We start from the raw sequence: 25,075 nt of genomic DNA, 5'->3' as shown, positions 1-25,075 counted from the left end.
TTAAAGTGGGGACAGGAAATTAAATTGGCCCTACGGTGGGTCCTTTGGGTCAATTCAGTGTACTGCTGTTGGAGCTGCCATTGCTGGAAGTATAATTGGTACTGATGTTTGTACAGGTTTGTACTGTGAATGCCCATAAGTGTCAGAGGGGATTCGCTCATTCAGGGATTGCTGTATGTACAGAGGTGATTCCTGAATCCTCCAAGATGGTCCAGGAGAAACCCTATAGGCTTCCAAGAAGAGAAAGGAAAACGGGAAGAAATAGACTCAGTGGTCACGATTACTCAGAGGAGGCCAGTTTCCCGCACAACAGCATCACCTTTCGGACACAGTCACCAAGTACATTCCTTTTGGAACCTGCTAATTTCTTACTTACTGACCCATAGAAGTCCTGTGACTCTTCAACCTGACATTCCCATTTGGGGATGGGTAAACTTGGATTTGGTGGCTATCCAGGGACGAACACAAAAGGCCTTGCTAGTCAAATGGAAATGCTATATAGTAAGTCCCCTACATATGAATGAGTTCCATTCCGAGAGCGCGTTCATAAGTCCAATGTGTTCATAAGTCCAACAAAGTTAGCCTAAGTACCCAACTAACACAATTAGCTATATAGTACTGTACTGCAGTAGGTTTATAATACTTTTCACACAAATAATACATAAAAAACAAACACGAAAAGTAAAGAAAACGTTTTTAATCTTACAGTACAGTACCTTGAAAAGTACAGTAGTACAGTACAGCAGCTGGAATACAGGGGCTGGCATTGAGTGAACAGGCAAGAAGAGTTACTGACTGGAGGAGGGAGAGGAGGTGGGAGATGGTAGAGCTGAAGGATCATCAGCAATAGGAGATGGAGGGCAAGCTGCAATTTCATTCACGCCTGACGTTGATGGCACAGGTTCTGGTTCCTTGCTGGATTCAATTCTATCTACCCTCTTGAAAAAACGATCCAGTGATGTCTGGGTAGCAGCTCTTTTTTTTTTTTTTTCTCTCGTCATAGATGACACAGTAGCACTGGATTGCATTCTGAATGGCTCCTGCAAACTTCGTGTACCATTCTACATTCGGGTCCTGTGCCTCAAAAACTAACAGTGTCTCCTCAAATAAAGAAAACCCACTTGCCATTTCCCACGTCGTGAATCTCTTCGGTTCTTCAGTTACTTCTTCTTCCTCTTGTCTCTCCTCATGCTTTCTCTGGGCCTCCAATTCCATCAGGTCTTCATTAGTAAGCCCCTCGTGTTGCGCAGCAAAGAGTTCAATGAAGTCGTCCTCTTGCGGAACAAGCTGCAGCTTCTCGCTGAGGGTCACTAAGTTGCTGAAGACTTCTTTGGACTCTTCATCCAACTTCTCAAATCCATGAAAATCATGAACAAACTGTGGGCAAAGGTTCTTCCAAACCCCGTTCATGGTGACAGCCGTAACCTCACGCCAAACAAATTCAATGTTTTTTATGACCTTGTAGATGTTATAGTCCTTCCAAAATTGTCACAAAGTTGTTCCCGATTCGTCACTCACCTTTACTGCCTGACGAAAAGTGTGACGTAAATAATATTTCTTGAAAGTCGCTATAACTCCCTGGTCCATAGGTTGGATAAGCGACATGGTATTTGGTGGCAGATGCACTACTTTGACATTCATGGGGATGAAAGTCGTCCATGAATGGGGGGTGGCCTGGAGCACTGTCGAGCAGCAAAAGAATGTTGAATGGATGTCCTTCTCCAAGCAATATTTCTCTACCTCTGGGATAAAGTGGTGGAAAAACCAGTCCTGGAAAATGGCCTGTGTAACACAGGCTTTGGGGTTACTCTTCCATACAACAGGAAGAGAGCCCTTGGCTATGTTTTTAAGGGCTCTTGGGTTCTCTGAATGATAAACTAAGAGAGGCTTCAGGTTCACATCACCAGAGGCATTGCCACCAAACAACAGAGTTAGCCTATCCTTTGCTGCTTTATAACCTGGCATCAACTTTTCCTCCTTACTGATGCAACTTCGGTCTGACATCCCCTTCCAGTACAGTCCTGTCTCATCCACATTAAAAACCTACTCGGGTAAATATGTGCCTTCATCAATAATTTCTGGAAGTGTTTCAGGAAATTCCCAGGCAGCTACTGTATCTGCACTCGCTGCCTTGCCACTTACTTTTACGTTCTGAAGGTTGGCTCTAGCCTTGAAGCAATGAAACCAACCATGGCTGACATTAAAAGTTGCACCCTCTGATTCTTCGCTGTGTTTCTTCTTCAAGTCTTCATAAAGGCTTTTAGCTTTCTCTTAAATCAGCATTAAGCTGAGTGGGACTTGACACTGATGCTGATCCTGTATCCACACACTGAGAAGTTTCTCCACCTCTTCCATCACTTTTCCACGCTTCCTCGATATTATTGTTGACATAATTGGCACAGCAGACTTCACATGCCCCATGATCTTGTCCTTGTTCTTTAGAATCGTGCCAATGGTTGAATGATTCATGTTATAAGAATAAGAGACGTCTACCATCTTTTTGCCTCACTCCACTCTCTCAATTATTTTCACTTTTGTTTCCATCTTTATCACTTGGCGCTTCTTAGCAGTACCAGCTACATCACCACTGCTTTTGCTCTTGCTTCTGTACATCCTGGGCTTGAAATAAAAATACTATACTACCGTACTCTATACAATGCTGTACAGTAAAGTACACAAAGCACAACCACTTGTGTAGAGGATGCACGCATGTGACGATGTACGCCAGATGCGTGAACTAACTTACATGATTGGACATGGGAACACACGTTCGCCTCTTTGGAAGTTTGCAACTTGAAGGTTCGTATGTAGTGGACTTACTGTATTCAAGAGCACACCTGACCTAGCTCTAACATTACATCTGGGTTTTACATGAAAGGGTGGCAGCAATCCCTTTGGGAAAAACTTTATTCCTCACTTCATCACCTGAAGCATAACTGCTAGCTCAATGGGACCCTCAGTTCACAGAGGGTCCCCTAAGTGCCTGCCTGGTTTTCAAGCACACCAGCAATGTCCATGTTCAACCTCAGCATCAGCTATGCAGAATCAGAAGCAGGCATGGTCATTCTGCTCAATGGGCAGAACTCAAGGCAGTGCTCATAGTCCTGGCCAATACCTCCCCTGAAGAAACTTAGGACATTTTTACTGACTTTTGTGCTGTTGCCAACGGCCTAGCTGTCTTGTCTGCAAGACTGGCAAATTAAAGGCATTCTTCTTTGGAGCTGCAAACTGTGGAAACAAATTCAGCTGCCAATCAGACAACCTGGGTCTCCCATGGAGATGCCTGTGGTAAGGGCCCTTCTCTAATAAGACCAACTTAAATCAAGCTGCTGAACCAGCCTGTACTGCCCATACAACCACCATCGCTGCCTGGATCCATCCTTGCACCAGACGCAGCAACACATCCACCATCATGGATGGGGCACAAAGTAAAGAACTGTATGTTTCTGATGCAGAAGCCACCACTACCTACCAGACTTGTGACACCTCCCAAAAGTTGAGCTGTTTGTCTTATAGTAAAGAGGCCACATTGCACAGGGCATTGCTCCCACCTACTCCTGGATGATTGACTACTCCAGACCTTTGACCCCTTCTTTGGACTATCGTTGGTGCCTCACTGCTCTGGGGCACATTTTCAAGTTACAGTGTTGCTGTTCTAGTCTGATCAGGAGACTCTGGCCACCACCATTGTGGCCCTTGTAACTAAGCCATGTCAAGTTTTTGGCTTTTCAGATCATCTACAGCCTGACAGTGATGCACCCTTCGTTGCAAAAGCCACTCAACCAGGGGCCAATAGTCAAGGTATCCAATGGCCGTGCCATACTCCCTACCACCTGCTGGCACCCTGTATTATTGAGCACTGGAATGGCCTCCTCAAAAATAAACACAAAAACTTCTGACTACTTCCCTCATCTCCTTTTGTCCACACACCTCAGTGAGGCAGTGTGGTCACTGAATGCAGCCATCCCCAGACAAGGATCATCTCCTCTCAGCCATTTCCTACTTAATGATCAGGACAAAAAGCGTGGAGGAAGATTTGGGATTCTGACTATTCCTGGGCATGGTGCTTCTTTTTTCTCCCTAACAACAATCCCAGGCTAACCAAGGTGGTATAACCTCCAGGTGTCAGATTAGCAAAAGGGGGCCTAGGGGGTTCAAACTTAATTCTGGTTTAGCCACCTAGATTCTCTTGGTGGATTAACGTGATCCTGAATCATAAATGTAATGACCACTTGGTTGAATATACTGCTTGCCAAGTCCCCCTACAGTGGCGCACACAGTCCAAGGTGGGATATATCAATAGAAGGGGTCTCTGTATATTTTGCTCCCCTCACACCTGGCCCCTCCAATTAAAAGGTCAGGGTATGAGTAGGGGAATACTGGGGAAAAGGTGAAGATATGGGTACTGGCGTGGGATACACTGCTTCCGTGGCTATGGAGGACTGGCGAGAAGACATCTTAGGTGCCAGCAGGTACAGGGAGGGGGGACGATTAGTGTTCTCTTTGTCCCCTAGATGCAGCAGTGCAGCCTAGCAACACCATCACCTCATTCACATGAGCCAAGTTTCAGCTGGCAATCTGATCCCTTCCCTCTAGGTTTGTCATCCTGTCCACATGCTATGGAAACAGGAAACCCATGTGGGCATGGCTGGTCTGAAACAATTTGGCTGTGCCCTTTGCCATCAGTGGCAGCTCTTGAACATGGAACCTCCCCCCTTCCCTGTGCTGGTAGTACAAACACACCATCCAGCCATCCAGCACAACCTTGTTCCAATCCAACTGGTACAAATGCACATAATTTTCCTGTCACCTGAGTGGCCTTGCTTCCTACATGGCAACTAAGCTTGCAACTATTTGGTGACACTGCCCATGTGGCTTAACCACATGGTGATGCAAATCAGATTTAACAAGAAATCTTAAACTGGAATGACACGTAACCTATTGGGGTGTGTGTTTGTATGTGGGCCATGGAATGTCTCTCCATCAGGGATGGGGAGTACTTTTGGGCCCATCTAATGCCTCCTATAATTATTGGCAATGACACCAAAGATCAGCAGATTAGTCTAAAATTCACTTGTGAGAATTTTAGTGGATAATAACCTGGGTTTAGACTATATCCTGGCTGTCTGAAATAAGACCTACTGATCCCCTTGGGATTTACAGATGACTGAATCTGGGACCCTGGGTGGCATGGTTGAAGCCAACACTTCAGGTTAGCCTCATCTTCCTTCTTGAAGTTCTATTGATAGTAGCCTTAATTAAATTCTGTATGAGACAGATTGAGCAGATTTGGTCTCAGCCTCTATTTGATCAGACTAAACAGTGTGGCAAATGGAGTGGCATACTCATGTGAATTGTCAAGTTCAGCCAAGAATGTGTAGGGCCAATTGTTGAAAGAATTTGGACACCACAGGCCCTGTGCATCACTGCACGTTTTTACGTGGCATGCCAAGAATATAAGGTCCTGACCACTCTGCCTGCACTATTTCTCAGGGTTGTGTGTGCAGACAGCAACCTTAAGGAACAAAGTAATTTCTCTCTCCAGGACAAAGAGCTTGTTTATTGCCTTCTATAAAAGAGGTGGGTCCCCCATTCTCCTGTTGCTCAGATGCAACACAAACCCACTTGTATGCAGAGCACCCGCAGGGCTCCTTCACACTGCCCCTATGGGACTTGGGAGTGGGGGCAAGAGGAACTGATGCAAGCATGATGCTCTTGCTACTTGCTTTGCTTTGAGTAATAAAGTTCTCTGTCTCTGATCCAGGAATTTCATGTCTTCTGCCAGCAACCATGAACCAGTAACAGGTAAACCTATTAGCTTGAAAGTAGGGCAAAATCAAATTCCAAGTACTTACATGCCATGGGGTGAAAGAAAATAAACAATAACTGCTGGAAAGACCCTTAGGAGAAAGGGTGTCCTAGGGTGTTGCTTTAGTCTGCTCAGGCTGCCATAAGAAAATACCAAAGACTGGGTGGCTTACAAAGAGATTTATTTTCTTACAGTGCTGGAGGCTGGGAAGTCCAAGATCAAGGCGCTAGCCAATTCAGGTTCTGGTGAGTGAAACCGAGCAGAAGGCTGCAGAACCTTCCCAGTGGCAGACCCCTCTGGGTCCCCCATTTCTTGTTTGTTAAAAAAAAAAAGGCTTTAGTATCCTAGGCCTTGACCACATTCCAAAGAGCAGACTCAAGCAGTTACTAATTAGAGAAGTGAGGGAATACAGAGAATAAAGGAAAATCAGTCAAGCAAGAAAAGTAATAATATCTTAAACAATAGTTCAGCCATAAAATAGAGTCACAGGACCCCTAGTTCCTCCTCAAGGGGTAAAAATACAATCTGACACATATCTTTGAGTTGTTTTACAGAAATCAGGACCCCAATGGATAGAAAGTGCTGACCACAAACACAAAGACCTTAGACTGTTTGGAGCTAGAAGATTAATGATTAAGATTCCCAAAACACCACCCTGTTACCTCACCACCAACCAATAAGAAGACTGTCCGTGAGCTGATCATGCACCCCACAACCCTTAACCCTAATGTTGCCTTCAAAAACACTTCCCTAAAAGACATTGAGGAGTTTGGGTCTTTTGAGCATTAACTACCCATTCTCCTTGCTTGGCGCCCTGCAAATAAAGGCTGTACTTTCCATCACCACAATCCAATGTCAGTAGATTTGCTTTGCTGCACATCAGGAGAGCAAATCCAAGTTCGATGTGGTAACATGAGGACTCTCTTCCTGGCTTGCAGATGGTTGCCTTCTTGCTGTGTCCTCACATGGTGGAGAGAGCTCTGGTATCTCTTCCTCTTCTAATGGCACAGCCCTATCAAATCAGGGCACCATCCTTATGACCTCATTTAACCTTTATCACCTCCTCACAGGCCCTGTCTCCAAATACAGTCACATTGGAAGTTAGGGCTCCAACATATGAATTTCAAAGGGACATAAACAGTCAGTCCATAACAGGTGTCATCCAGGTTTCAGTTAAGGCTAGAGATGAGAGAAACCTTTAAAATATATGTTGAGAATATGAGGAAGTTGGCTAATTAGGGAGAAGGGTTCTGAAGGGTGTGGCAGATGTTTTTTGGGGTGAAGAAATGGTGGCGGATGAGTCAGGCAGGGCCAAGGAGAAACAGAGTATTATGGGACTGAGTATGTAGCCTACCTAACTGTTCCTACCCAACTCCAGATCCTAAGGGAAGATTTAGGTTTGGGGGAGGGGTGGGATGGGGCTTAAGCTTATACAATTGGAGGGTGGCCCTCTAAGAAGAAAAATACAACATTACAAATACACAATTATATATAAGCATGGGAACACATTGCAAGGAGTTTGTGAAGGGCCTTGGAAAGGGCCTGTGTGGATGAGCTTAAGCCTCCTGGAGAATCAGCCTCTGCCAGGTCTTCTCCCCACTTCACCCAGGACAAGGTGAACAATGGCCCCCTCCAACCTACCCACTCCATTCCCCTGACCCCTACCCACCCTGCTCCACTTCAGGGGTGATGTCTTCCTTTCTTGTTGACCCCAGAGCAATCAGAAAAGAAATTTGACCTTCCCCATGCCAAGTTATATATATATATAATTAAATCATGCACTAAATATAGCTGTTCACATTGTTCCACGAAGAAACAAAATGGCTAGGGCCATCCCAGAAGGCTTCCTGGTGGGTATGTTCCAGCTCTTAGCCTTCCTCCCTGCTGACTGAAGCTTACACAATTGGGGGTGGGGGCTGATGCTGTCATTTCAGACTTTCTGCCACTGCCTGTGGGTAGCTAAGGGGCAGCCCTCCAGGGATACTGCTGGTGCTGTTACAGATTTAGGTTAGAAACCTGCAGGTCCTGGACCCTCTCTGAAACCTGGAGGATGAACAAAGGGTCAGCCCTGTGCAGATCTTGCTCCACAAGGGAAATGGTTCCTTTCCTCTTCCTCAGCAGGGACTGAGATTGAGATTGGTTGTCTTTGAGATGGTTTGTGATTGGAAGGGGTGTGAACAACTTGGAATACTGAGGGGACACACAGCCTGTGCTCCAGCCCAGAGACTGAAGATGGGAGTACAACTCTCCTGACAAAAGTGTCCACCATTGTGGCTCCCATTGAGTTATTATATAAAATTTAATAACTCAGCCTCGATGCGGGGAATGGGATGGATCCTAAGGTCAAATAACACCTGTAGTGCAAGTTTTCCTGAAGCAGTTGAAAAGACCTCAGGAGGCAAAAGGGAGGAAGGCTAAGAGCTGGGGCATGCCCACCAGGAAGCCTTCTGGGATGGCCCTAGCCATTTCTGTTTCTTCACAGAACTATGCGAACAGCCATATTTAGTGCATGCTTTAATTGTTAAATTCTTCCTATATTTTAATTCCCATCAGGGAAGTTGACATGAAGTGGATCCGAGTGCTGGCTTAACACTTTGGGGCCTCCAGGGGGCTCTATGGCCCAACACACAGTCTGGTCAAGGGCACTTCTGCCTAATGTGCCACTTTGGATTTGTTTTCTACGGTGCTGCACCCCCCTTTGGTGGGGGGGGAGAGAGAGAGAGAGAGAGAGAGAGAGAGAGAGTTCTGTTGATTTTTTAAATATTGTTTTAAGGCCCAGGCCTACAGGAAAAATTCCATGCTCCTCAGCATGGCATCCTAGGCACAAGCATGATGCTCCAGGTGCTAGAAGCTTCTACCTTGAAGCAAGTGCTGCAAACCCACTCATTCAGCTCTGCCAGTCGTTACAGATGCTGATCCTTCTGCCCAAGACCGCTTTCTCCCCTCTTAGGCTCAGGCCCTTCTTCTGTGCTGGTCCCAGTATTTGCACCTGCATCTTTATCAGACCAGGTCACTCTGGAGTGACACTGAGTGTTTACACATCTCCCACCACCACACTGTGGTACCCATAAAGACACAGCCTGTGTTTTAGGCTTTGCTTATTCTCTAGCACCAGGCACATGACAAGAACCCTTCCTGTGGTATGAGCACAAATGTCCATGATGGAGAAGGATGAGGTCAGAGGCTCTGGACTGGTGGCTTGGGGTGAGCCTCTGCCTGGGCCAGAAAGGATTGGCGTTCTCTGTGGCCTTGGACCCAGCATCCTCTATCTGTCACTACCACCCCTCCAGCTCTCTGTGAACACAGCTACAGGAGGCCCCCAAATCCCTGTCTCATGAAGCTACAACGGTTTGAGAGGAGAACTTTGTCAAAGGAACTAAGATAAAAAATACAAAATAAAAACACACAAGGAGTTCCAAGAAACAGACTTCCTGGATCTAAAGCAGAGATACTTACCTCTGACTCCAAAAGCTGACTCAGAATTTGCCCTGCTGGGCCCAGTTGGTATTCTCATCACCCAGGGCCTTGCCCATTGGTTCAGCGGCTCTAACCCAGAAGACCTTCTCAGGGGCTGCAGGCCCTGGGAAGCCTCAAACACCATCCTGGTTGGTTTCTTTCTAGTCCATGTGGTTAATACAAGATAGAAACCCACACAAGTCAGGAGGCCATCTCTGGGTTGAGTGACTCCCCTTTCTGCCCAGGTTAATTCTGAGCACCTATCCCCCAAATCTACCTTAGGAAGAGGCTTCTAGAACCATGAAGACTTGCAACACCAAAGCCATTCAATCATCGTGAAAAGAATGTGGACCCCGTTGCCTCCCAGAGAAGAAAGGTGTTGTAAAAATGAGGGCACTACAGCTGGAGGGCACAGCCAGAGTAGAGGCACGGAGTTGAGAGTGTGGGACCTGTGTCTGCATTTGGAAAACAGTAGATCTTCTGTGTCAGGCAAGCAAGGGACTCACACAGCAAGGGAATGGAGGGAAAGCTGGCAAGAACGTTTGGATCAGGCATCAGAGGGCCTAGAATGTCCCTAAACTAAGTCCCTAAATGTCTACTTGGGGAGCCAAGAGAGACACTTGGAAGTTTCTAAGCAGGTGATGGCTTGCTTTTTAAAACTGGCAGGAGGATGGAGGGTGGTTGCGGGTAGACAGGTGGGGGCAAGAAGATAGCTAAGGAGGCTGTCCTCAGACTGGGGCAGATTCCTCTTCCAAGCCAGGGTGGAGTCCAGTGGAGGGCAAGTAAATTCATTGTTAAAGATATTCACTGTGGGCCCTGGGGTAGAGAGAAGGACAAGGAGGGAGAATCCTTGAGACTTGACAAAGAGGTGGCTATTGGGCAGGCAAGGAAAGTATCAGAGATGAACTCCTGGGCCCCAAACCTGGTGGGCATCAGGAGGAGGTGTCATGGACAGACACAGGGGAGCCAGGAGGAAGAGCTGGTTTGTGGGGAATGGGCATGAACGTGGCTGGGCATGTGGAGATGAAGCAACCCCAGCCCCAGCTCAGGGGCAGAGCTACTTGGGAGAGGGCCGCTCCCTGGAAGCAGGTGCTCCCCTCCTCCCCAAGGGTCAAGGACAGCTCTGTCCTCACCAGTGGATGTTCAGGACTGACAGAAGCAGATGGAGGCCCACACTAGGACATCATTTCCCCAAAGATGTCCCCTGGGACTGTGGAAAAGCCTGAGTTCTCTAAGAGAAGAAAAGGAGAAGGGAGCAGGACACAGCAAGCTGGGGCGCACCCAGGGGTAAGAGGAGAGACGGTGTGCTCTGGTCATCAGGATGGCCTTCCCAGGTGTGTGGAGGAGGCAGGTGCGCCGAGCCCAGTGCTGCACGGGGGTCAGAGGGCCTGAGGCCGAGAGAGAGGAACAAACAGCGGCAGAACTGGAAGGGAGCCAGACCAACAGGGCTTCAAGAGTGGCTTGCTGGGGGCTGGCAAGGCAGCCTTGGCGGAGTGCGCCTGTGAACTTTCTCAGAAACAGGAGTGGCACAAGTAGGAGGAGGAGGAGGCAGGGACAAAGGGAGGGTTCTTTTAAGAATGGGGAGGTCTGAGCAGAGGAAAGGAGTGTCAACACACGAACAGATTGCATGGGACAACATCAGGAGGTGCAGAAGAAGGGACTGAGCAAAGAGGTCCCTGAGCCCACATGCTTCTCTGGGTGCAGGGGGAAAAAAGAATGGGTGAGAAGACTGAGAAAGGAGGAAAAATATGGACGGCTGAGAAGGCCAGCAGGATTCTGCCAAGATTCCCTGTAATCTCTCCAGTAAATAAGAGGTAGGCTGTCTGTTGGAAATTTTAGAGAGCCAGAGGTAGGTTTGAAGGTTGGAGAGAGGGGTGGAGCAAGTATGTAACAGCCTTGGGGGGTTTCTCTAGAGCACTGCTTCTCAAATGTAATGTGCATGCAAATCACATGGAATCATGGTACAAGGTCGGCTCTGATTTAGCAGGTCTGGGCAGGGCCTAAGATTCTGCATTTCTGACAAGCTCCCACTTAATGCTGAAGCTGCTGGTCCAGGGACCACACTGGGAGGAGCAAGGATTTAGAGTCAGATAAGGAGATGGAGAAAAAGACTGGTATAAGAATTCACCTTAAGGAGAGACTACCTTTGATAATCCCTGGGGTAAAAACTGAGACCTTGAGAAGTCTGGGTGGGAGTGACAGCCCCCGCAGGTGATGGGGAGGGGGGCATAGGTCAGAAAAGGAGGTGGGGGTGCCTCTGGGGTAGTAGGAGGCCCAGTAGTGGCCCTGGGACCTTCATTTGGGTCCATGTGGGGTGGACCACTAACTGCACACTTGGAGGCCCCCCAAAAGAGGATGGGAGTCAGAGGATGGGATGGGGGCAGGAAAGTGATATTCCAGGGGTGTCTGAAAATGAAGCAGCAGGCTGGGTAGGCCACCCCCATGCTGTTCTGCAGGAAAGTGCTGGACTCATTCTGGGCTTGTTCAAAGCCTGGTCAGGACACACCAAGCCAGAATGTGGGGAGAGGGTCAGAAACGGCTCAGCCCTCGGGTCAAGGGCGAGATGATTTCTGGCCCGGGAACTAAGAGGAATGAAATCTGAGAGGGAAGATTCTCTGGCTGGGGAACAAGAGGAAGTGAGTCCTAACTCAGTATCCAACTTGCATCAAAAACCAAGAGGTGTCTGAAAGGCACAGGTTGGAAACGAAAATGCTTTAGTGTTTAGACAAGCCACGGACTGGACTAGGGATGGGGGATGCAGGGACGGCGCTCGGCGCGTCTGGGGCCCAGCCTAAGGGAGAAAGGTTTGAGTCCCAGGCTGAGGTTAAACCGAGGTCAGGGGAAGGCGGACAGGACCAATGGGGCGAGCAAAGAACATCAAGAGTAAAAGCCTGAAGGCGTCAAAATGAGCGGCAAGTGCAGGAACCGGGCGTCGGCGTGGAGAGTACGGCGGGTACTTGGGAGACGAAGATGAGTGGAGAAGAAGCCGGGACTTCGTCCAGTGGCGACCCGGAGGCGGTGGAGGTTTCTGAGTGCGGCCCTGCTCGCTCCTCCGGCTTCGCCCGGGCTCCCCCGCCTCGCAGCCCGGTCAGCTCTTTGCCCGGGCCTCCCGGGCCCACGCTGGTCCCTCCCGTTCCTTCCCGCGGCCTCGGGCAGGCCGCAGCCCCCAGCCCCGGCGACCGACTCGCCAGGGTCCGCCCCGCCGCGGCGGCCCGGGCCCGGCCGCTCCTCCCCCGATGATGTCACGTCCCTGGCCGCCCCTCGGCCGGCCGCGCCGCCCCGCCCCCGCCTCCCCCGGCCCCCAGTCCCCTGGGCCCGCCAGCTCCCGCCATCCCTCATCCCGCCCGCTCTCCCTGCCTTCGGCTCCCGCTCCCCCGGGAGCGGTGGCGGTGGCGGCGGCGGCGGGATGGCCCGGGCCCGCGGCCAGGCTCCGGGGAGCGGCGGGCGGCGGCGGCCGCGGCGGGGCGGCGCGGGAACCGGGCCCAGGGGGGAGTCGGCCGGGCTGCTGCTACTGCTGCTCCAGGTGCTGCCGCCCGGGGCTGCGGCAGGGCCGGGGCGCCGGAGCACGCGGGGCGCCGGCGGCGGAGGCGTCTGCTGGCCCGGCGCTGCCCCTGCCTTTCCTCGGGACGCACGGCTGCTGCTGCTTCTGCCGCCGCTACCGCCGCAGTCGCCGCCGCCGCCGCCGCCGCCGCCGAGCTCCGCGCCCGCAGCCTCCTCCTCCTGGATGGTAATCAGCGTCCCGCGCCGGCGCCGCGGGCGGGTGGGCGGGAGGTGGGGGCGGCGAGGGGGAAAGGGCGGGCAGCCCCGCGCCCCCGCCTCGCCTGAGGCAGTTCAAGGGGTGCTCGGGCCCCCCCCTCCGACGACCGCGGCCCTGGGCAGCCGCCAGAGCGCGCCTCTAGGGCGCCTCTGCGCGGACCGGGTGCCGTCTCCGCTCCCCTCCCTCACCGCCCCGCGCTCAGTCAGCCCGCCGGCGCTCAGGCCGCGGGGAAATCCCTCCATCTCCCCGCCCCGCGCCCCGGGAGGGGAGGGGACAGCGCCGGCGCTCGCGGACCCGCTTTCTCCGAGGGAGCGCCCAGGAGGCTGGCGCGCACTGAGCGGCCGGGACTGGCGCTGCGCTGCGCTCCTGCAGGCGCCGGGTGCCGTCGGGCGGGCGGAGCTGAGACGCCCCGCAGCCTCGGCGGGACCGGATCCCCGGCTGTGGGAGCGCCCACCGATTGCGCGCCCTTATGTTTCCTGCGCAGGACGCTCTGCCCCGCGGCGGGCTGAACCTGAAGGAGGAGCCGCTGCTGCCCGCCGGCCTGGGCTCGGTGCGCTCCTGGATGCAGGGCGCGGGCATCCTGGACGCCAGCACCGCGGCGCAGAGGTAAGCGCTCGGACGCGACAGGGCGCGCTCGGGTTGGACGGCTCCGCGCCGCCTTCTGTCAGCTTGCTGAGCTGCTGGGGCGAGGGGTTGGAGGGAGCCCCAACTCTGCACTGTCCCGGCAAGCTCTTGTGCCCACCTCTCCCTGAGCGCCTCTGCTTCTTCCTGAGAATGTGGGGCGGGCCGGGGCGGGGCTTCTGCCTCCACTCCTGGATGTCCCGGCTCTGATTTCTGACTACCGCTCGCTGGCCCAGCAGTCCATGGCTCTAGAGGAGGAGGTCTCCCGGCTGCCCGCAGTCCCACAGCCACCAGCTGTTAAGGAACTGCTCACCCCTCCTTCTCAGGCAGTTAAGTGTCCCTCCTTGTCGAGTTCCATAGATCTCGGCCAGGAAAGGCACGAATCCCAGCCCCCTTTCTGCTTTCTCACATCCCTCAGAGTTGGAGGATGGGGACGTGTGGAGCTGGAGAAGCGGCTGGTGGGGAAGAGATGAGGTGGGCAGTCGGCTTGGTGGAATGATTGGGGCTGAGGATGGGTCAGGGCCGCTCAGGTCCCTCCAGGTGTTTTTCTGGTGGGTCCTACCCAAGGCAGGGGATCCCTGGGAACCCAGCACCCACACCCATCTCCTCTGACTCCTTTTCAGGAGTCTGGGCAGGGAGCCTGGGTGGGGGATGGACTCCTGGATTTGGAAAGGAAGCATAATGGTTCGTTGACCAGCCCCCCACAGCACCTGGGCTTTTTGTATCCCCAGTTGTGAGCAAGGGGAGGGGAGGTTAGACATCCTACCTGGAGTTCTCAGTGCCTGGGACTAGGGAGGTGCTGCCTCTGCAGACATATGGGACACTTGGGAGCTGGGCTTCCCAGAGGTCTGAGCAGCTGATTGTCCAGCAGCTGGAAGGGATTCTGCTGGGGGGTTTCCAGGGCAGACCAGACCTGGATGCCAGCCACACATTCACATCCCCAATCCTGTTCAGGGGATACCACCCCACCACCAACCCCAACCTCACCCCTTAACAGACACACACCTTGTTTCATGTTCAAACTGAATGGTGTTCCTGCATTCCTGTGCTTTCATGACTGTCCAGAGGGAGCACCAGGGCCTCTCTCTGGAGCTCACCTTTTTAGGAAGAGAAAGGGTCTTGCCTATGAATTAATATCCATATTTTTACTCATGATATAACTTTTCTAGAAAAAAAATGAAAACAAAACCCCATCTCTCTAAATAGCTACTGTCAATAATTTAGTGTATTTCCTTCCCATCTTCCCATTAACATATTTTTTTCCTGTGTTATACATATAATTCTGTATCCTGTTTGTTTTTCTTTTGGTTCTGGTTTTTCACTTAATTTGAGTTGGTCAATTTCTTTGTCTTTTTCTCCACCACCGCCTTTGTGATGAGAGCTCCTTGTAAGAGAGGACGAAGTTTTCCAGTGGGGCCTCATGGTTTAAGGTTCCTACTTCTCTCTGACACTCCCCTCTGTCCCTGTCAGCAGGTTTGATGAGCAGGAAGCCGATGGGAAGGAGGCAGTGCCCTTGTAGCCTGTGTGGGTGCAGGAAGTGTGGCGATGAGGCTCTTCCCATGAGATTGTTGTCTGCACCTGAGGAAGAGGTCTTGAGTGGGGTTGAGGTGTCCAGTCTGAGTCCCCAGGGCCACATCACCAGGACTCAGAAGGCCTCCCCAGTTTGAAGAGAGGAATTTCTTCAGGCCTGGGCTGCTCATCTCCAAGTCCAGAGGCTTCTCTGTCTCAGGACACAGATTGGGAGCCCCCACACGTTTGGTTGCCTCTGGGCACCTCCTGCCGATGGGAGCAGGTGGGAGGTACTTCTTTCTCATTCTTCCTGAGATGTCATCATCTCATCCGTTGGTTCTTGATCCTCCATCAGTCCTCTATTTGGGTCTTTTCATCCTAAAACAACAATGACAGGAATTCCTTTCCCTGCCCCGCCCCCCTCTTCCACCTCCGAAGGCTCCTCTCCCTCTGTCTCGGAGGAACTTGCCCTGGAACACTCCCTGCTAGGTTGCTTGGGGTCTGACAGCTGTCTTTGATGCCCTCTTTGCCTTCACCCCACAGCCGCCAGCTTGTCAAGGCTTCTGGACGGTGCCTCTGGGTCCTATTCCTAATCACAGTGCCCACGGCCAGCTCGTAACCATGACACACACTCTTGCCCTCCACGACTTTCCTCCCTGGCTTGAAGGTTAACCCCAGTGTATCACCTCAGCCTGCTAGCCCACTGTCCCAGCCTCCCACCTCGCCCCCGCCCCCGCAAACCGTCTGCCATGCACCAGGGGCCAAAGAAACATTTCCAAAGAACTCTTCTCTGATGGTGTCCCTCCCCAATTAAAAACTTCAGTGACCCACACACACACACTTCCTCCCAGATACTCAGCATTCGAGGCCCATCACAGTCTGATCCCAAGCTTCCTCTCAGCCTCTGTATGACTCTTGGCATCCAACAATGTCTCTTGAAACAGTTCCCCTGCTCCCAGCACCCACACACCCACTGAATAAAATCTTACAACCTCTGGAACCCTCCCCCCAGCACCTTCTCTCTCTGTGCCCTCCCATCCGGCCCAGGGGAGCAGTTCTTAGTGCTGTCTAAGGATGCTTCTCACAGGCCAGAGTCAGCTGTGCCCTGCCTGTCCTGGGCTTCCTTGCCCTGCCAGCCTACACCTTCCTTTAGGGCATGGATGGTGGCTCATTCATCCTCGTGTCCACAGCACCAGGCTCGAGCAGTCAATAGGGGGTAATGAGTATCTGCTGCAGGAAGCAGGAGTGCGTGTTAGAAGGTTACTAAGTTCGTTTTTGTTGGGCTCCGCTGTCCACGTTGGTGATCTACCTGACCCCAGGAACCAGGTACTGGAGCAGCTGCTGCTGCCCATCTTTACAGCGCCAGGGTTTTTCAGAAGGTGGAGAAGGAGGAGAAAGCCCAGAGCCTGCTAAGATCAGTGAGGGAGGGCCTGCCAACAGGAAGGAAAGTTCTGAGTGCAAGAGGGGTAGGGAGAAAAGAGAGGCTGCATACCATACACTGGAGGTAAGAGGAAAGGCTGGCAGGGTCTTCCTGGTGGGGAACTCTGCACAAGGATCCCTGGCCTACCCTGGGCCAACAGGACTTTATCTCTCAGCACAGAAGCAGTTCTACTCTCCTTCTGATGTGACTCCCAGCCTGGGGAGACTCCTGGAGCACCCAGGCTAGCCCTCCCCCTTGAGCTGGTCCCAGAACACTAGCTGGGCCATGAGAGGGAAGCCAGCTGGGGCCGCATTTCCTGTAAGCAGCAGCAGGCTAGCATCCCTGCTAGGAAATGCTTTTGTTTGCTTTAATAATTAATAGCTCTTCCTCAGCCTGGGACCTGGCAGGCAGGCCTGTGGGTGGGTGGCGAGGGGGGTGGGCACAGAGAAGAGGGTGGACAGTCTTTGGGTAGAATTGAGAGCAAGAAGAAACATGGGAAAGCTGGCTAGTGAGATCCTCCCCTCCCCCCTCATCCAGGGACCTGATGGCTGAGATAATTTCCTGGGACAAGTGAGCAGAGCCCCTGCTGGGGCAGTGGGACAGGGGATATGAAGCAGCCCCAAAGCCTCATCTCTGGCAGGCCCTTCTAGACTCAGGTTCTGGGCAGCTGCCTCTAGGCACCAGGTCCTCCTGCCTGCACTGTCGCATTGTTGGGGTGGGTTCACCCCAGTGAGCCTCTGCTTTTATCTTCCCAGGCTCTGGGCTAGGCCAATAGATCTTGGCTGGAGTCAGGAATGCCAGGCCCAGCTTGATGATTATCAGCAGTCCCAGGGACCCAAAGGATGCCTGCAGGGAGAGCTACGGCCAGTAGGAGGCTTGGAGGAAGAGAGGATGCAGAGGAGAGGAAGGTGGGACTTACGCAACCATGCTAGTATGGGGAAAAGAAGATCTAGATTTAGCAGAGACAGTAGGGAAATCTGAGACAAAGGATGAGATGCAGGAAATACACACTTTTACTCCTTCCACCTCCAGGGTGGAGGGGGGATCAAAAAGGAGCCTCCCCCAACTGCTGATAACAACAGGGCTTCTCCCCATTTCCCCAGCATCCCAGATTCCAAGATGGATCAGGCCCAAGCCAAGGCACTGCTCGGAACCTTGGGCTGCCAAGGCAGGCAAGAGTTAGCATTTAGTAGAGGGCAGAGGGGTGCAGGGGAGACAAAGGCCTGAAGGTGCCTCTGGGGGAAGGCCAAAGCTCCAGTCTCGGCCATTGTCCTCTGTGAGATTTGAGATGCTTGTTTTAAATTGCTAGCACTTATAATAAGTACCTAATCAAGGATGTTAAGACTTATGAATGGCCTTCTGACCCGAGAGCCGAGACTGACTGTGAGGGAGGCGTCGTCTGTCCTAGACAGCTGTGGTGAGGTCCAGCTGCTGCAAGAAAGTTCCTGGGGCAACCTGCTCAGCCTCGAAAAGGAGCATCTCCAGGGACTCCTGGGTGGCCAAGCAATAGCAGCCAGACAACTCTGCAACCCCCAGATGCCCCCATATGCATCCCCCTGTACTCTGAAGCACAGGTTACCTGAATGACTCAGGCTGTGAAGGTCAGGTTGCCCTTGGTGTCACCTTCAACCTGGATTCCCAGCACAGTACTCAGGAAGCCCACACACACCCATGCTCGGATGTCCTCCAACCAAAAAAATAGCTGTGCACACCGAAGCTTTTCTGTCCCAGTCTCCTTTAATTTGGGGGCTATTTCAAAAGATGGGAAGGGGGTGAGTGGGCCCTGGTGGAAATATGAAGATGAGCACTTTCTCCTCCCACATCCGTGCTCTTTACAGGAGCACATGCCCCACCGCCTCAGCACACTCCGGAGTTGATAGGAAAGTGTTTTGAACATTTTGTTGAAAACAATCTTTTTAAGAAAGCAAGGAGATGTGTAAATCATTTGGGAGTCTCACAAAAGTGGTTAATGTGGCTGTTTTCATCACTCAGCTGCATTTACCTGGAAAAGGCGTGTATGTGGCACGCTTTGTGCACTAATCACGCTAAGTGAATGAGACGTTTCTGAATTATAGGCTCCAGCAATACACGCACCAGGTGAGGCAGTTCTCGTGCATATTGCCAGGCTGCACGCAGGCCCTTGGGCTGTAGCTTTGCTGGCTTCCATCACACCGCAGGCCTCTGGATGGCTGGGAGTTGCTACCCCACCCATGTCCCTGGGGACCCTTGGGAAAGGGTCTGCTTCCTCTGCCAGCAACTGCCTCCTAAGACTCTTAGATGGCCAGAGCCTGCTCCACCCACCTGCACAACAGGCCAGAAGCACCTGAGAGATGACGCCCCAGAAGCCCTCAGCCAGTGACTGACTGGAGTTGGACGATGAAGACCCCAGCTCCCTTGCTCAGCCCTCTGACTAGCTGAAGCACATGTTCTAGACTTGTTTCCAGAGCTCCCTGGCGGCTGAGCTGCAGCTGCCCACAGTGGTTACTCATGGATAATGCACCTGTTAGGGACTGCCTTTCCTTCTCTCTCTCACTCCCCATACCCGCCAATGTTTCCTGGACACCTCCCACATAAAGTGTTCACATATGAATCCTTGTCTCAGGGTCTGCTTCTGGGGAAACCCAGATAAAACACTTGCCTCTCCAGACTTCTGGGGCTCTCCTCCTGCCTCTCTCCCTTCTTCTAGATAAAGGATTCCTATCAATAAACATCCTTGCAGTTTCTCTGCAAGGGCCACCCCACTTTGGAGACCACAGAATCAGAGACCTTGGCCTTCATCCACATCTCTGCCTCTAAGGTACTGTGGGAGCACATGTCTTCTCCCAGGGTGCCCCAGCAGGCCTCTCAGACCTCTCCACGGCCCAGGTCTATCTTCTGAGCTGTTTGAGCATATTTCTGTGTCTCTTTCTTTCTGTTCTTTAATCTTGGTTTGCTTTCTCATTACAAGAGCATCAGCTCTTCCCAAGGGGAGAAGAGCAGAAGTCTCCCCCTCCCGCTCTGCACCCTCTCCCTTTGCAGCTTGCAGCTCTGCTCAGGGATGCTGATTGGTCACCCACTGCACGGGCAGGTAGGCCATGGAGGTGCCTAGGGGAACCAGAAGTCCAGACAGACTTGCATCTGGCACTCTAGCTGCTGTTCTAATCCTCATGTCCTCTGTGTTCATAGGAAATATGAGGATTTCTTTATTTTATTTTATTTATTTATTATTTGCGTTATGCGGGCCTCTCACTGTCGTGGCCTCTCTCGTTGCGGAGCACAGGCTCCGGACGTGCTGGCTCAGTGGCCATGGCTTATGGGCCTAGCCGCTCCGCGGCATGTGGGATCTTCCCGGACCGGGGCACGAACCCGTGTCCCCTGCATCGGCAGGTGGACTCTCAACCACTGCGCCACCAGGGAAGCCCTGAGAATTTCTTTAAACCAAAACCTTTTCCATTTCACCTTGGTCTTCTCATTTGTCTCACAGGGGTATGAACAGGGTAAACTGGAGACATTCGCAGACCAGGAGCAGTCCTGGGCATGCCTAGCAGGGGTCTTGCCTATTCTGCCATCCTCTCCTGGTCTGCTTGGGGTCATATTGTTCTGCTGTCATTCATGATAGTGATCCCTGTCCCAGAGCTATAAACTAGCCGCCTCTGTCCCATTGCTTTGCGTGGATGTGTGTGATTGTGCCTCAGACCCACTAAGCAAGGTGGAGGATGGAGGCTGATGCTGGGCTGCCTCGAGGGAAGTAGAACTGAGCCTGATCCCACTGTGGAGTAGGTCAGTGCAGCCCCTTGATGCCCTGCAGCTGGCAGCACTGGCTACTGGTCCACAGACCCCAGGCAGGGATACCTGCTCCCTTTCCCCTCCCCTGGTCCCCCCAACCACTCTCCCTAGGAATTCCCTCCTGCTGAGAGGGCAGGCCCTGTGAAGGGAGCTTGGCTTGGGGCTTAGGGCAGACTTCCCAGGTCTGGTCCTTAGGAGCCTGGTAGGAACCCCAGGCAGCCAGGACCCAGGACTGACGGGTATTTGCCAAGAGGGATGGATGGGAGAGGAAGGTCAGCATTATTGATTGACTCTTGGCCTGGGAAGTACAGGAGCGTCTGTGTAGATAGGGTATGTTGAGGGGTCCAGGGGATTGTGTGCTCGCTTAGCCTCCACCCCTCCTCTGTTAAGGCCTCTTTCTTTCTCTATAGCTCTTTCCTCACTGTCTGAGCGCCTTCCAGGCACCTTTCCTGGGCTAGATGACAGAGTAAAGGGCAGAGTGATCTGGGATGGCCCCACAGCCCATCTCCTTCTGACCTTATCTACCCCCAGGTGGTCCTGTCCCTGGGGAGCCTCACTGCCCCTAAGCTGGTCCTGGGGGCTGGAGGGAGGAGTCAGGGTTGCTGCCTCATTAGCATATTCATCAACAGTAATCAGGGACCTGCTGTGATCAAAGCTGTCTTCAGGCTTCCCTGCCTCTTGGCAAGTGGGAAGCGGGAGGGTCAAGGCCTGGACTTTGGACTGTAAGCCTGAGGCTGAGGAGAAGAGAGGGACACCGAGGAAGGAGGGAGGAGGATGATCCTGGAGCAAGGAACGTGTAGAAATAACCTTTGGTGGGGAAGAGAAGGTGTTGGTGGCCCCCTCCTCATCTTGATCAGGAACAAGCAAGACCGGTCACTTCTGCCTCCAAAATTAGCATTTTACATGGACGACTGAGGCTCCCGAGCAGGCTTTCAAGAGGAGGAACGGTTTTCATTTTATTGTTTATTTACTGTAATCTGTATGAGTAAAAACACAACAAGCTTCTGAAGCCCATGACATTTCAGATATTATGGCTTTGCAAGAAGCCAAGTAAGAGTAAGTTGATTTAAAATTATAAGAAGAAAAGTATTAAGTAGTGATGAGTATGGCAGATGCTGTCACAGTGGCATGTCCATGATGGGACTCTGGTCTAAATGGCTCTCAAGACAGTTCCACCATTCTCATCCTCACCTCTGCATCCCTGAAGCAGCCTCTCACTTTTCTACCACACTGTGCCCTCCTTGCTTACAGCATCTTCTAAGCCCTGCCTGACCAGAGCCTTCTGGTGGCCTTTAGTCATACTTCCCATACCACATCCCTGCACCAAAATGCTCTGTAGTCAAGTAAGCATGGCGTGTTAGTTACCTGTTGCCACATAAAAAAAAATCACCCCCAAACTCAGCAATGTAAAACAACATTCATTATCTCACACAGTTTCTTAAAGTTAGAAATCAGGGAGCAGTGTAGCTGGGTAGTTCTGGCTCAGGGTTTCTTATGAGGCTTCAGTGATCTGAAGGCTTGACTGGGGCTGGTAGGCTTCACACAGCTGATCAGTTCATGCCGGCTGTTGGCAGGAGGGCTCAGTTCTTCTCCACGTGGACCTTCCATAGGGCTGCTTGAGTATCGTCACAACACAGCAGCCAGCTTCCCCCTGAGTGACTAATCCAAGAGAGTGAACAAGGCAGAAGCCACGTGTCTTGTATGACCTAACCTTAGAAATTGTATGCTATCGCTTGTGCCATATTCTATTGGCCACACAGACCAATCCTGATACACTATGGGAGGAAACTATATAAGGACCTGACTACCAGGAGGCAGGGATCATGGGGAACCATCCTGGAGACTCGCTACCGCATGGGGACCACTGGCCTGAGCGGGTCAAGGAGGGTCCATTCCTGGAGGGTGTCCCAGGGCCCCCCACATACACTTGTGTATGCACTTCCCAGCAGTTGTGGGTATAGCACTCTTTCATAGAATGAGGATCTGGAGCCATGAGAGAGCTAAAGAACACACTTTGGAAGACCTTGGCCCAGAGAAGAAAGTCTAAACTCCATGGCCTGGTTTTTGTTTGCATGGATAGTCTGGCACTTCCAATAAAACCCTTTCTCTCCTCACTTCAGTCTTTGAAGTGGTCCAGTGATACTAACCCTCATACCTACAGCCATTTCTTATGCTGTTAGTTCTGCCCTTTTGCCTCCTGCCCCTGTTGAGCTCCTATTCATTCCTCAAAGACCAGGGGGAAGGCCACCATCACCGTGAAGTCTTCCCTTCATCACACACAGAAAGAATTAATCGTTTTTCCTTTGCTTTTACGGTTTTTTATATAGTGACATCTCTTAGGGGGCACCCACCACTCTGTCTTGTGTTGCAGCTCTCTGTATCTGTCTTCCCTCCCCTTCCAGGTGTTTCACTCTGGCCCCACGTGGTGCCATGTGGCCAGTGCTTGGTACATCATTGGGGTTCAGGAAATATTTGGTGAACAGGGCCTTGGTTCTTCTCCTCCTCCTGCTCTCACCCTGGCTTTGCTTCTGGGACTGGTTTCTGATGAGCCAGGAGAAAGCAAGGCCAGACCAGAAGATCCTTCTGCCCAAGGGAGCCAGTGGTGTCTTCCTCCAAGCATGGAGGCAGGTCCCCCTATACCTAGGGAGGACATTCCCACCTTCAGCCATAGCCCAGCATCCAGGCTGGCCAGACTAGTGGCCCTGAGCCAGTTCAATGTCTCTTGAGAGTCTGATGGACTTCATCATCTCCCAGGCAATACCGTAGGCTCATGCACATAGCCAGGAGCTGGGGTACAGTGGGATATTCATTCCAAAACCTCCCAGCTTCCCCTTGAGGCCCTAAAGGGCAGTCACAGGAGCCTGTGGTCAGTAAGATGGGTTGCTTGTTCATTTGGTTTTAGAGATCAGCCTTCCAAAATGTGAGGCCCAGGGAAAAGTCTGGGAAGGAGTCTGCCCGGGATGCCTCTGTTGTCACCTGTGCTTGTGCTGCTTATTCCCATGGGAGCAGGCTGGGGTAACCTCAGGGCTCGGAGGCCTGTTCTAGAACTGAGATGGCCCTGGCAAGGGTGGAATGGGCCCATCCAATTTCTTGCCCAAACTCTTGACACATCAGAGCCAAGTCTTGGCCAGCCCACCTACCTGGTCAGAGGTGACGGGGTCTTCCTCTCTGGAGGGCACTTCCAGTGGTTTCCCAGCAACTTTCCTCCCCACAGTGGCGTGGGCCTGGCACGAGCACATTTTGAGAAGCAGCCCCCCTCCAACCTCAGGAAATCCAACTTCTTCCACTTCGTGCTGGCCATGTATGACCGGCAGGGGCAGCCGGTGGAGGTGGAGCGTACAGCTTTCATCGACTTTGTGGAGAAGGACCGAGTGAGAGGCTCATGGGCTCGCTGGGAAGGAACAGGGTGGGGGGCTGGGGAGGGTTTCAGGGAACCCCCTCCCACTGGAGCAGATGATGGATAGGTGGTGGAGAAGTGGAGAAGGGGGTGGTGAATGGATGGGAGGGAGGGGGGTAGGGAGGAAGTTTGGGTGGGAAGGGAGTCGGGGGGAGGGCGGTGGCTGGAGGATCCCCGGGAGCACCATGCATCTTCCGTATCTTGTCCCTGCAGGAGCCCGGGGCTGAAAAGACAAACAACGGGATCCATTATCGCCTCCGGCTGGTATATAACAACGGTGAGTGAGGCCCACTGCCCACTGGGTACCGCAGCACCATGTGACACTTGGTGCCCCACTGTCAGGGTGGAGGGGGCCTGGCTTCAGCGGGGAAAGGTGTGGAGTGTGTTCAGTCATCAGAAGCCACAGGGGCTCCCCAAATAGCAAGCCCTCTCTGCCTTTCCACCCTTAGGACTTCGGACAGAACAGGACCTCTATGTGCGTCTCATCGACTCCGTGTCCAAGCAGGTGAGCCAGCCCAGGGGATGCTCAGGCCTGTCCAGCCCCTTCTCTGACCCCCATCTCCCTGTGGTCTGAGCAAGCATCCTTGTCCCTGCCCCCACTTCCCCTATGCCCTTCATCCTCACCAGTCTAGCTGTCCACAGTTCTCAGCACTGTCCACAGGAGGAGGATGTGTAGCTTTTGCCCTCTAGACAAGAAAAAGACAATATTTGTTCAACGACTTTGTCTTAGGTCCTGTTATCTAGAAGTTCAGCCTAGATGGGGATTCAGGTACATATGGTTTATAGGGGAGGAAGGAAGAAGCTCTTAGAAGGGGAGGGAGGAGAAGCAGGACAGGGCAGGGGATGCTCAGCAAGGATGTGGTCTCAGCTGGAGTCTAGCCTCAGCCTGATCCACGAGGAGCCCTGGAGAAGGAATGGCACCAGAGTTGTTCCCCCTTGAGGCAAGGAGGCCAGGATTCTGTCCCCTGTATTGGTCAGTTACTGGCTGGGACCACTCCCAAGGGGAGAGTGTAACCTTCCAGACATTTCCAGGGGAAGCAAGCTCCTGTCTGCTGAGAGCAGTTCTCAAGAGAAAGCCCTTAGCAGCTAATGCTACCCACAGCTGGGGGATGGGTGCACTGGTCCAGGAGCGGGGACTGAGTGGGGCCCCAGAGCTTCCACTGCAGGCCCTCAGTACCTTGCTGACTTGAAAAGACAAGAGAAGGAGGCTCAGGGACCAGCATGAGGAGCTCGGGGCAACTGAAACCTGAGTCAGCCCTGACGGACTGTGCAGCCACAGGGCCCCAAGCCTCAGGCTTTTCAGAGAGGTTGTGTGCGCTGGTAAAGGAGCAGGGCTGAGTC

At 52.4% G+C, this 25,075-nt stretch overlaps 1 protein-coding gene across 3 annotated transcripts in view; it reads left to right on the top strand.

Moving 5' to 3' along the window:
- The first annotated feature begins 12,597 nt into the window (after positions 1–12,597).
- Positions 12,598–25,075, top strand: part of EBF4 (EBF family member 4) — a 55,259-nt gene continuing 42,781 nt past the window's right edge. For 2 of the 3 annotated variants that reach the window (XR_010935181.1, XM_067707670.1), the window contains exons 1-5: positions 12,598–12,992; positions 13,507–13,628; positions 23,552–23,708; positions 23,948–24,011; positions 24,184–24,239. Coding sequence is in view for 2 of the 3 variants with exons in the window: in XM_067707670.1 (XP_067563771.1) it covers positions 12,672–12,992; positions 13,507–13,628; positions 23,552–23,708; positions 23,948–24,011; positions 24,184–24,239 (720 nt within the window). In the remaining variant the exon portion in view is untranslated. The remainder of the gene's footprint in view (positions 12,993–13,506; positions 13,629–23,551; positions 23,709–23,947; positions 24,012–24,183; positions 24,240–25,075) is intronic. The other variant, XM_067707669.1, reaches the window with a different exon arrangement.

The sequence above is a fragment of the Pseudorca crassidens genome, chromosome 15 (assembly GCF_039906515.1).
Source record: "Pseudorca crassidens isolate mPseCra1 chromosome 15, mPseCra1.hap1, whole genome shotgun sequence".
NCBI classification, from domain to species: Eukaryota; Metazoa; Chordata; class Mammalia; order Artiodactyla; family Delphinidae; genus Pseudorca; species Pseudorca crassidens.
The sequence above is the reverse complement of the archived record's forward strand: the minus strand, read 5'-3'. Positions and strand labels throughout refer to the sequence as shown.